General features: G+C 30.5%; 1 protein-coding gene across 2 annotated transcripts; it reads right to left on the bottom strand.

The window, feature by feature from the left end:
• Positions 1–1,053: 1,053 nt before the first annotated feature.
• On the bottom strand, positions 1,054–12,053 carry LOC118181214 (chymotrypsin-C-like). 2 transcript variants are annotated; one of them, XM_035350299.2, is made up of 7 exons: positions 11,936–12,053; positions 11,326–11,356; positions 9,688–9,758; positions 7,233–7,321; positions 6,890–7,152; positions 5,616–5,764; positions 1,054–1,502 (listed from the first exon to the last, which is right to left on the bottom strand). In XM_035350299.2, exons 1-7 carry the CDS (start codon positions 12,002–12,004, stop codon positions 1,278–1,280), a joined length of 897 nt encoding a protein of 298 aa, XP_035206190.1. In that variant the 5' UTR covers positions 12,005–12,053; the 3' UTR covers positions 1,054–1,277. The 2 variants fall into 2 exon arrangements, with proteins under 2 accessions (XP_035206190.1, XP_035206197.1); XM_035350306.2 differs by lacking the exon at positions 1,054–1,502 and adding an exon at positions 3,927–4,291.
• Positions 12,054–12,341: the final 288 nt, after the last annotated feature.

The raw sequence follows: 12,341 nt of genomic DNA, 5'->3' as shown, positions 1-12,341 counted from the left end.
AAAATAAACTTTGAGTTACACGTGTTATACTAATTCTGATTTTTTATTGGATTATTAAAATACTTGATTCCGAAGCATGCATATTAGGTTTAAATATATAATTTTTTTTTCAATACCTCTAAGCCAGGGCATTCTATAAAATGCCTTCTTTCATACATTACAGGTAGCATTTAAGTGCATACAGAAAAGTATGTCTTACAACAGGAGTATGTATTACTACCGGTATTTACGTACAGTTAACAAACAAGAGAATTTACATTGTAGTTTAAAACATAAAATAGCTACCTAATATTACGTCATGTACTATAAGAAACAGCTTAGAGGTGCTATTGTTTAAATTGCGCGACGAAGAGTATTATTTATAAACTCTTCAACAAACAAACGCTACAAACAGTTGTCTGTTGTTTAGGCCATTTTCTCGATTCATTGGTCAATGTTCCGCTTTATTTAACAGGTTATTAACTAACGTAATTTTATTTATAGTTTTTGATGGACTGCATGTGTCATAAAAAATAAACTTTGAGTTACACGTGTTATACTAATTCTGATTTTTTATTGGTTTATTAAAATACTTGATTCCGAAGCATGCATATTAGGTTTAAATATATAATTTTTTTTCAATACCTCTAAGCCAGGGCATTCTATAAAATGCCTTGTTTCATACATTACAGGTAGCATTTAAGTGCATACAGAAAAGTATGTCTTACAACAGGAGTATGTATTACTACCGGTATTTACGTACAGTTAACAAACAAGAGAATTTACATTGTAGTTTAAGACATAAAATAGCTACCTAATATTACGTCATGTACTACAAGAAACAGCTTAGAGGTGCTATTGTTTAAATTGCGCGACAAAGAGTATTATTTATCTTTCCTGTTTATTTTTTATAATAGGAAGAAGAAACCAATGAGGTTACTACAAGACGAAATTCATCAGAAGACCCCAAAATAAGAATTATTAGCTTATAATATCTATGTTTTGTTGTGCATTGCATTAAAATTTTGTAGGATACTAGCAATTGTTTGGAGTAAACAAAAACAAACACCTTGATGAAGGACAGAAAGCATTTTATTACTGCACATAAAATCCCCTACCGTCAGCCGAAAAACAAAATGCCGTTTTGAGAGAAGCAAGTAAACATCAAAGAACTTTACAGACAAATAAATAAATAAATAGCTTTTGCGCAATAAATAAAAGTCCTAATTCGGAAACAGTTTAGTTCGACTGAAGTTCAGGTAACTTTACAACATGTGACAAATACTAAGAGTTAGCATTTAACCCCACCATCTTGTCGAACTTTCTGAGGTTTTGTTGACGAAGCAAAGATCGGATGCGTCTTCACCCATATTTTCCTCGATCCAGTCTGTGTAACTGGCAGTAGCAGTGTATACAGCAGGAACTCTAGGAGCTGCACATCCTAAGTAAGATCCAAATGAGGCTACTCCAATGGCGACAGGTTTTGTTTCATTTAGAGCAACTAGAGGTCCACCAGAATCACCCTGTTGATAACAGTATAAATTTCAAATAAGTACAGCAAGAGAAATTCATCTTAAAATTTTGTGTTTATCGCTGCAGTTATTGCAATCGAGGTTAACAAATAATTTCACTATTTAATATATTTAATTCAGAAATTTTTCCCTTGATGTCGATTTCAGGCGGCTGTATTACTTGCAACTTTGAGAACTCCTAATCCATCACATCATATTTTACAATTATAATTTTTATTATTAGATGTAAAAAATTCTTAATAAGAATTAAACTCCTTATTCTATACTATTATCTGTGTGTAAGAATTTTGTGTTACATCTTTCTCTACAATTGAATAGTTATATACAACTAGATATGCATTTTCAATACCACTAACTCAGAAAATCGCACATGTTTTTTATGTTCTAGGGTACATATGAATCAAACTTCTGTTCTTTTCCTTTTTAATAAGTTCGAAAATCATTAAAATTGTTTTATTTGATTCAGTTTTGTGCCTAAGGGTAACACTTTCTGAGGGAAACTGGCTAAAACCTACTTTAAACATGTTGAAAATCCCGAAAACGCCCCTGCAATTAGCCCGTTCGCCTGAAATCAAATTTAAGTCTAGCTGTTCAGTATTAGCAACTTTACCGCTTAGCCGCTGATGGGGGAAAATCATTAGAGAATTTTTTTAATTAAAATTCTTCCATATATGATTAACAAACTAATATGCAATATTATTAGTAAGAATAAATGATAACTAGCATTCTATTCTTTAGCATATAAATGATAATGTACAATTACATGTTAAAATAATTGCTATATATTGGTTATGAAAGTAGGGATGTGAACATTTTCTTAATATTTGTTTATTTAAAAATGAAAATCAAATTTTATTTCCTAATTTTCAACAATTCATGAACAAGTTCGTAATTACCTGAAAAGATTTTCCGTTTTTAAATTTAGAAAAGGAGTCATCTAAAAGTTTTTCTATTATATTGCTTCTTTACCTGCTGCTGCTGAATTATTGGTATCTTTTACCACATTTGAAGCTTTTATTTTATTCATTTCATGTAGAATATTTATATTTACTTCAGTTACATTGCTAATTTTTATACTGACAATTACATGTATTACAACATGAATTTTTACACGCGTTTTATTGGGAAGTGTGAAAATGCTCCCAAAATATTTTATTGTGTCATTTCTCTCTAAATAAATGATTTTTTATTTGGGTTATTAATGTAAACATAAAGCATGATTTTTTAAATGTTAAAAAATTTAATTTGGATTAAAAACCGAAAACATAAAGCTTCTATTTTATGCAAAATAATAGTTTTAAAGATTCGATAAATAGAATAGAAGAGCCATCGTAGGTTTGTGAAAGGTGACATTTTCCATGCAGGATTTTCTAAAATGACTGGAAAATCATTACATCCATTACATGGAGAGAAATCTTAAGCACCACTTTGTTAAAACAGGTGTTTGTGTTTTTTAAAACAATGAAGCATAAAAATGTTTTTCTCTTTGGAATAAGAAATAATGAGTGCGGTTGATTGATTCGCTTAATTAATGCAAAATATGCAAGGACTATCTGCCAAAGGAGAGATATCTGCATGGAGGCTAATCAAAGAAAAGTGACTAGTTTAAATGTTGTATGTATGAAAAACCAGATTTATGCTACCTTTTAATGATTTAGAAATACTCTTGTATCGTCAGTAGTTTTCTTTATCGTTTTGTTGTGTTCAAGAAATGTAAAAAGAAGTGTTAAAAGTTCTTATAGAATTCACATATTTTATGAAAGAAAGAGGAATACCATGTTCCATATTACGGAAAAATGCATACTATTGTGTAAGTTAAGAAACTATTTTACTTTACATTATCAAATTACATTACTTTTCTTTTGACGTAGAAAAAATAAAATTTGCATCTACATTTGAATGTTTTTTATGTTTTTTTTTCTTTTCTTAATTGTAGAAGATTTTTTAAAAAGATATTATTGATGTCTTATATACTCCGCACGTAAAGCATAATTGTTTTTTACCTTTGAACAAGTATAAGTTTAAAAAGCCAATTTTAAAATCAAGTTGAATATATTCACTCATATCTAATGCATACAATATAGTCCTTTTTGCTTTCTTAAGTCTGTTTCTTCAGTCTAAATTTATGCTAATTATTATATTAGACAAACATTAAAACTCATTAACATATATAACTTTAAAGTGATGGTGAAAGAATGAAAATATGAGGCTATTATATGTAATTCTGTTCAGTCTAAACTCAGTAACTTTTTGTATTCAAAGCAATCGTTTGAAATAAGATTTACAATGCTATTAGATTACGCCACATTCGAGTAGATCGTACATATAGTATATGCGCCATGATATTTTGTACTTCGGTTAACGGTTAAAATTTTGGATTTTCGCTATGATTTTCTTTTCAAAAATAGATAAAAATTTTCATTTTTTTATATATTTTATTCCAAAAACATATCAAGTAAAAAAGAGACCGGTATCAAAATTTGTCGAAATTAATATAAAAATATCATATAAAAATTTCCAATCATAAGCAAGCACGATATTGTCCAGTAAATGAAGATTCATCCACGTCTTCTGCTTTTGGAGGTTTTTTCGAGCACACATAGCTCGGATGCATCCTCCTCACCCATATTTTCGGTCACCCAGTCCATGTAGGAAGCGACATTAGTATATACTGCTGGTATGAATCTTTGTGCACAACCTCTGCGAGATACAAATGAGGCTACACCAATGGCTATGGGCTGGGTTTCATTCAAGGCGACGAGGGGTCCGCCAGAGTCACCCTGCAAGACACAAGAGAGACTGTGTCGGCTTTTTAGTTTATTTCATAAGGCCGAATAAAGCACCATTTTGAATCCTTCCTAACCAACAATTAATGCACAATATTTGAATTACACTGCGATTTTTCAGAATAAATAATTACTGCCTTTCATGGTTTTAGCATTTATTTTTCTCAGTCGGAAGTATAAAGCCTCACATTTTCATGAATGAAAATTATTGAAGAATGAAAAATGAATGAATTTCATTAATGAAGAACGAAGAATAAATGAATTTCATTGATGAAGAATTAGTAATTTTCATTAATGAAGAATTATAAATCAATAATTTTAAATCCGTAAGCACTCATCATTTCCTCTTCTACAGAAGTACAGAGAAAGAATTTTTAACGCTTAGTGTAATTTTCAGAAGGCCAAGCATAGGCAGTTGATCCATAAAACAGCGGCATCTTCAGCATAGGAGCCACTAATAAACTTTCATGAATCACCACTGCAAAAGGATTAGTGTACCTAAATATACGTTTGCTACATTTTTCCTGGAAATGTTTTAAGATTCCTTCACGTTTTATTATTAAAAACCAATTTCTTTTGCCAATTTTCATTACATTATTTGTCGAAGTATGTCTTATTTCTAGAACTTTATGTAATATTAAATAATATAGAAAACATATTTTGGCTTCACAGCATAAATGATCTGAGGAAAATTTCTGAATTAAGCTATATTTTTTAATAGCAATCTAACACTGAAGGTATAATAGTAATCAATATGACTATCGAATATTTACTTTTAGTAGGGTTTTTTAAGCCATTTCAGTAACGTATATATATATATATATATATATATATATATTTCTATTGTTCCAAGCTCCAATTCTCTTTCCAGTTCTTATTTTAAAAGTACTTTCTTTCACATTTCTATTTTTTGTGATGCATGCTAAAGAAATGTCAAAGCTGTTTTTAGTCAAAGACAGGAATTCTGGAGTAAGATTAGCTGATATTTTAAGCGTGAATGCTTTAAAAGAACAATTAGCATTTGTAAAATAAAGCATAAAATTAATACGCAAGCTTTCATTTCATAAAATTAATATGTAAGTTAAAAGTAAATAAAGTTGGAAAACCAGCTAGTTAGACAAAGAAAGAGTTAAAAGCTTTTCAAATGCGTTGTCATTCTAAAGATACTAATACTAGTTATTTTGCGAAGCAGTCAGATTTAAACTAGTTATTACTTTACTAACAGAAAAGGAGGACCCCAAACCAGTATGGTCTCAAATGTTTCCCTTACATTTTCTAAAGAACTTTATAAAGCAATAAAAGTTATATTTATACTTACAAAGCAAATGCCTTTGTCACTTTCGCCTCCGGCGCATACATGTCTTCTGGTGACTGGAATACCTAAGATAGCGTAGGTGAAAGAACACATAGAATTGGTTGGCACTTTTTCAACGGCTGTCTGCAAAATTTTAGCAGATTCTCGGCCTCCTAAGAAAGCAAAAGAGAAAAATATCAGTTAAAGTTGTAGCATAGACCATTTATAGTCAAATACGTGAGATTAATTCTAAGATTATACTTAAGCAGTTATGAGGCTATTTTTATAAAACTTTCGATCGTTGTCCAAAAATAAGTTTCATAAACATGCTAGTTGAAATAATTATTAGACAGTTTTGTAAAAACGTTTAATGAGTCTCCTGTAATGAATTTCAAGAACGCCTTTTTTGAAGCATAGTCTAGCCTATAAGTTTTACTAGACCTTTTGATTTAGTTTTAATACAATTATGATTTTTCAATTTCAATTTTTAAAAAATAATTGTATAATAATACAACAGTCTTATTTTTATGAGCATGAAAATTAATGAGAAGCATAATCTTCAGAGCGATATATGTTTCTGAAAGTATGACTGTAATCAGTTAAAAAATAGAAGAAAATTTACTTTGCTGAGATACTGGGTTTTGATGGCAATCCTGAAACTACTATATTGCGCTAAATCACAGTTCATTAAATAGATGCTCATTTTTTATTCGTAATTAACTAACTAATTAAAAAATTAATGTCGTGGTTTTGACTGCATGTAAGGTCCTTCAACTAATTATTTAACAGATTCTTTTGAAAATAATGTAGCAGTATTTATGATAAATTTACTTACTGAAATTATTTAAAATAACTATAGTTTATAATTATTCATTAAATTAGAATTCTGCTGTTATAAAACTCCAGATTTTCGCGATTAAATATGTTGCAACATTAAACATGTGTATCGCCATAGAAAGATTTCACATAACTATTTTGTTATTAGGTTAATTTTTGTTATCCTCATCATTAAATTAGGTAACATTGTATCAACTAAATTATAGAAAAATCTTATATAGTGATAGATGTATTTAATACGCTTAGCAACATAAAAAAGAAATAACATAAATGTTAGTTAATTCACACTACTGAATATTTTAAAATTATAAATTTTAAAATACTCTATTTCTGAAGAAAGTAAACCTTGTAATTTGCCTTTCAAAATTTATTTACTCTATTATATTTATTTGAAATTAACTCTAAAGAAAAATATTAAACTCAATAGACTAAAAAATATTAACGTCAGTTTAAACACCCACCTTTTTCTTGGACACCCCATCCGATGACTTGGGCTGTCATATCCTCATAAACAGAGCCTTTAGTGGGCAAGCAAATAGTCTGTACACTTTCACTGAGAGTAACGGGCTCTTCCAGTCTCATCAGAGCAATATCATATTCAGTTCCTGAGCCATATTCCTTATGAGCGATGATTTCGGTGAATCTAATTTCAGTGTCGGGACCATCTCGGTGAATAGTTCCTACATAAGCGTTGTAATGTTTTGGGTCCTCAGGCTCTCGTCCGCTGCATGGAAGAGAGTTATCAGAAAATATGCTGGAGATGATTTTGTATTCATGAACTTAGGAAAATAAATAAGTACTTACAAAACTACGCAATGAGCTGCAGTCATCAATACTTTTGGTGTTACCAAAAATGAGCTGCATACAAAGCGTCCTTGATAATGAAGTGCAACCTAGGAAAATAAGTGATAGGTTAGCTTGATCAAGTGTTGAAATACACAAAGTGGGCAGTGAATTAGAAACCCAAAATCAATATTTTATTGGACCACCTTTTGCACGGATAACTGCTCTGATTCGTTTGGGTATCAGGTCTACATGCTTCTGGAGTGCACTTACGACAAGCGAATATGATGCATTGGCTATGCAGCTTTTTAGATCTTGTAAATTAGATGAAAGAGGAGAGTGCTGTCGGATGCATCTTTCCACCATATCCCACACATTTTCTATGGTTTTAAGATCCGGGCTATGCGGTGGCCAGGAAAGGTGTTGGAAGTCAGACTGATGCTCAGCGAACTAATTTTGAACCCTTCTGGCACGATATATAGTTGCATTATCATACATGAAGTATCCGTCGCCGTGAGGGTAAAAATGCAACATTGCAGGGTGTACTTACTCTGCTAGTAGATCTAGGTATCTCATGGCTGTCTGTTTACCCATGAGCAACACCAGGGCATCATTACGTGACAGCAGAACATACCCCATTTCATGATACTCCCACAAGATCCTTTCACAGTGCCAATAAAGAAAAGACTGCTTCATAGCGTTCTCGCCAAATTCGACGTCTTCCATCAGTGCAAAATGAGGTTTAGCGTGATTCATCCGACCATATTACCCGTTTCCAATCCTCAGATGTTCAGTGTCTTCTTTCCCAACACCACTGTAGATGAATTCTTGCATGTCGGGCAGAAATGAGTGATTTTTCTCACAGGCACCCGACTATGCATTCCTATTCTCTGTGTATGGTTCGAAGCCTTGAAAGAGCCTTGGTTGACGATCTGTGTCAGTTGAAACACGGTAAAAGTCCCTGTTCTGTCGTACAATACGTCAGACGACGCCGATAGCTCTCTTGGAAAACTATGCTCGAACCGCAGTTACGTCTTCTAGAGAAGGGCTGTGGGTTCTGATTGCACCATTTGAAACCTTTGATGTGGTTGCTTTTGAGAACCCAGTGCGATTTGCTGTCTTCGAAATCGTGGCCTCTGCTAAATGGGCACCCACAATAAGACCTTTTTCAGTTGGTGAAAGATCTGTCTTTTTTCCCATTTTATTTCATTCATCGGGAGAAACATTCTACACCTTTCTTATACTAGCATTCTAATCCTGTGTAACCCATGTCATAAAAAATTGCATACTTCATCATTCAAATGAAAATTTCAAAGGTTTCTAATTCATTGGCCAGTGTGTGTACATTTAAATTACCTATCCTTTGTGATATAGGAAAATTTCGTATGGTGAAAATTATTTTTAGCTTTTTTTCGAGATCAGCGTTTATATATGGCCCAGAATATATTTTGTGACATATTTTAGGAAAGTGTATAGATGCGCATCTTGAAATATGTCCAAGAATTAAGGCAATATATTAAAAGTGCATAAATCCAAATATAAACTACAAGGGATATTATGACATTAAAATCAAAAAAAATATTCTCATGGCAGCTTTGCGAAATTTGGAATTTCTTAGCGTAACCCTTAAATGGTTAGAAGTTTAAAGATATCGTAAACTTTATTAGTATATGGATCAATATTTTATGAGCGCATACATGTAGGGGTCATGCTTTAGTTCTGTGTCAATTGTACGAAGATTGATATTTCTAGGCATTTCTTGCGCAAAAGAGAATTAGCAATAGCTCCAGTCGTTCTTAAAAAATCATTTTCTCACTCTTAAAAAATCATCTATCTAATTTTGTGCCACATTTAAAATTTTGATTCTCTCTCTGTAAATAGCAAAATACATTTATTATTGTTACTGCTATTATTGTTACTGCTACGTTTATTATTGTTACTGCTATTATTCGGATTAAAATTTAAAAAGATGTCCTTTAACTTTTTTTTGGTTTACATAAGTTACTTAAAGGGGTATTAATAAAAGCTTTAGGATATGAAGTACATGAAATATAAATAATTTAATTAGGGTTAACCATTACTGTATAGATTTTGAATTGAAAATATAAAGCAACAAAATACATTTCAGATTAAAATTTAAAATGATGTCCTTTAACTTTTCAAAATAAAGCTTTTTACTTTTATCTTAATATGTCTTGATAGCAAATTTTATGTATAATAAACTACTGGATGACATTTTACTTTTTTCTCTACTTTCCCTATTCAAGAACGTTTGTTCGAGACCAATTACTTTCGATCCCTATTCAACAATGTTTCTTTGAGACAGGTCAAATTACTTTCGAAAAGAACTTTTTATTCTGTGCTTTCAAAACCAATAAAATTTATCTGAAATATATTACTTGCCTTTTATGTATATATGTATGTATGTAAGTTTTATATATTTAGTTTAAGAAAACATTTAAGTCTAATTACTTACCATCCATGGGAATTCATTTTCCAATGCATCTCGTCCGCCAATAACCCTTGGAGATAATTCTTCATCAGGATCTAGAATAAAAATGAGCTTAAGCACATTTATATATTCAATATTATTTATTATAATATTTTAAGTAACATTTTAAATTATGCTTTTCTGTAAGAGCTTCATGACTATCAAAATTTTATATGTTTTATGAAGCTGTTATTTATAATAAAGCTTTCTTGGAAGGACAATCTGATTGACAGCAACAAGCTTTATCTTACTTTCTAAAATATGAAGATAAATGATCTTCAGAAATAAAACAGAAAATATTAAAAACTTTGTTGTAATTTGATAAAATGTTTTGTTACAAAGTAATTAAATAACAAATTATATAAAATAATATTTGGCACTAGAATAGTTGTGCAATAAAGGGAAAGAAAATTAACTAGCATATATGTGGCTTTGCTATTCTGAATTTCAGAGAAGAAAATGCAAAGGCTCAGTTAGATTACACCTAAATTTAGCCTTTCCCTACGCAAATTATGAACTTATTTTTAGCTGCATATACATTTTAAAGAATGGAGGTGAAATTTTGTTTCTGTCGACATGTAGCTAGCTGCCTTTCAACTGAATTTATGCTTTAATTAACGTGTAAGCTTAATTACAATTGAAACTTATTTACATCTAATTATTATTATAAATGAAGTTATTTTTTTCCGAAAACCTGAAAGTTGTATTGCTTTAATATCATTCATAATACGTAAGAGCACACAATATTGAGAAATATTTAGAATTCATACAAACTAATTCTCAACCATGTTTGCTATTGCTCTTATCTGCTAACGCTATCTTATGGGAAGGGGGAAGGAGAAAGAATAAGTAATAAAATGGACTCAAAATGTCACCTCTTTACTTTGTTTCATAGGAAATGAAGAGCGGTAGAAGTTTTTGATGTGTAGTCTACTTTTATCATCAAGTAAATATGCTTGATCTTTGAAGAACTTTTGCCATTTTAAATATGTATGAATGCATTCTCAGAACAAAGTTAATTATGTCCCTATATCCTGAAGTACTTTTCTATATTTCTAACTTCATGTAAAGATAAGATTTAAGGTAAGATCCATATTTTTAATATTTAAGAAAAGTATTGCTATTTTTCTAAGAATACATTTACTGATATTTTTTAGATAATACAATTTATGTACTTTTTATAAGCTAATGTTTCTTACAAATTAAGGAATTATACGGCATAAAATTATAAATTCCAATCTGACATCGAAATTTAGGCAACAGCTTTTATGCTAACATATGGTTCAGTTCAAATTTAATAACTGGCATTCCTAACACAAAGACAAAGCAATTGGATTTCAGAAATTTGAAATTTCTAAAATAAATGTTCTGAATCGTCTAAAATTTTGATATAGTTTTTAAAGATATATTGCTATAAAGGCGGCCATGCTATTCTTCGACATTATTAGTTAGTTTGTGGCAATACAGTAAGAAAGTTCATGATAGTTATGTATAGAAGTACGCAAGTAAACACTTTTTTATACCTCATTTTAAAGAAATAACGTTATGCTTAAGAAAGATTTTTCCATCAAAGTATAGAAATATTTCACAGTTTTTAAAAAAAAGATGCAAAAAGAATCTTACCTGTCATCATTTTATCCATAGAAACGATATCCTAAAAATAAATAAACAAGGCATTTAAATGAGAGTGAAGAGGATGAAATTTGGTAAATATAACTTTATTTTCTAATATTATAAACCTATAAATGAATGTTCAATTTGCACGACAAAATATAATACACTCACATTACAAATTAAAAAAGTTCTAAAACATGCTTGTGAAGAAATACTATTTTGCGTATTTAGAGACTGTTGCTAAATGTATTCTTTCATACGTAGGAAATATAAAACAATTCTGAATTTCAAAATTTGTTATATAATTTATAATATTCGATTTTGAAAACTTAGCTTTATGAAAAAAGTGCTTGTCACCATTTAAGACATTATTCGAAAACTGTAAAAAAATTTAAAATGTATTATCCCGAGTTGAGAAAAAATCCATTTTGGCAAAATATTATTTCTTTAGTTATTAATTATTAAAGGCATTTACTACGCTGTCACTGAAGGAATAAAGATAGAAGGCATTAAATTTTTAAACTCCATAGACATTCATTATATCATACCAGAAAGACATGTTTGCCAATAATTTTAGAAGTCTGATACAGATATAAGGCAAAAAATATAATGTACTCACATTGATGCTTCTTGCACTGAATGCGGCTACGAGAGCTGCAAGAACGAATGTTACTAATCCGAAAGCCATAGTGGGACTGGATGCTGTTTGGAGCTACAGCTTGGGTTTTATACTTTTCTTGTGAGGGCACCCAGTTGCTGATAAAATATGGCTACGGTAGTAAATCATTCAAATTATATGGTCAATGACATTGTAGGAATATGATTTAGTTTCTATTAATCTAACTGGTGACGTAACTATGGAGGTGCCCCTATATCACTTCTCAAGAAGCAGCGGAAGAAATCTAAATGAGTCATTAATTACGGAAGAAAAATGGTATCTTTTACACTGTATTGCGTTTATTGCAAGAAATATGCAGCATCCTACTCAACATACTCATTGGCTTCCTTTGTGTATTAAGACAGAT

This window comes from Stegodyphus dumicola, chromosome 4 (assembly GCF_044657685.1).
Source record: "Stegodyphus dumicola isolate Sdum_Otavi_A_Nest chromosome 4, ASM4465768v1".
Classification (NCBI taxonomy): Eukaryota; Metazoa; Arthropoda; class Arachnida; order Araneae; family Eresidae; genus Stegodyphus; species Stegodyphus dumicola.
This window is presented reverse-complemented; position numbering and strand designations above follow the sequence as displayed.

Coding starts and splice junctions, on each gene's coding strand:
- LOC118181214 (XM_035350299.2), bottom strand. CDS start 12,004: ATGGCTTTCGGATTAGTAACATTCGTTCTTGCAGCTCTCGTAGCCGCA. Junction 9,759..11,325: donor TATGGATAAAATGATGACAG/GTAAGATTCTTT, acceptor TTTTTATTCTAG/ATCCTGATGAAGAATTATCT. Junction 7,322..9,687: donor AAAATGAATTCCCATGGATG/GTAAGTAATTAG, acceptor TTATTTTCCTAG/GTTGCACTTCATTATCAAGG.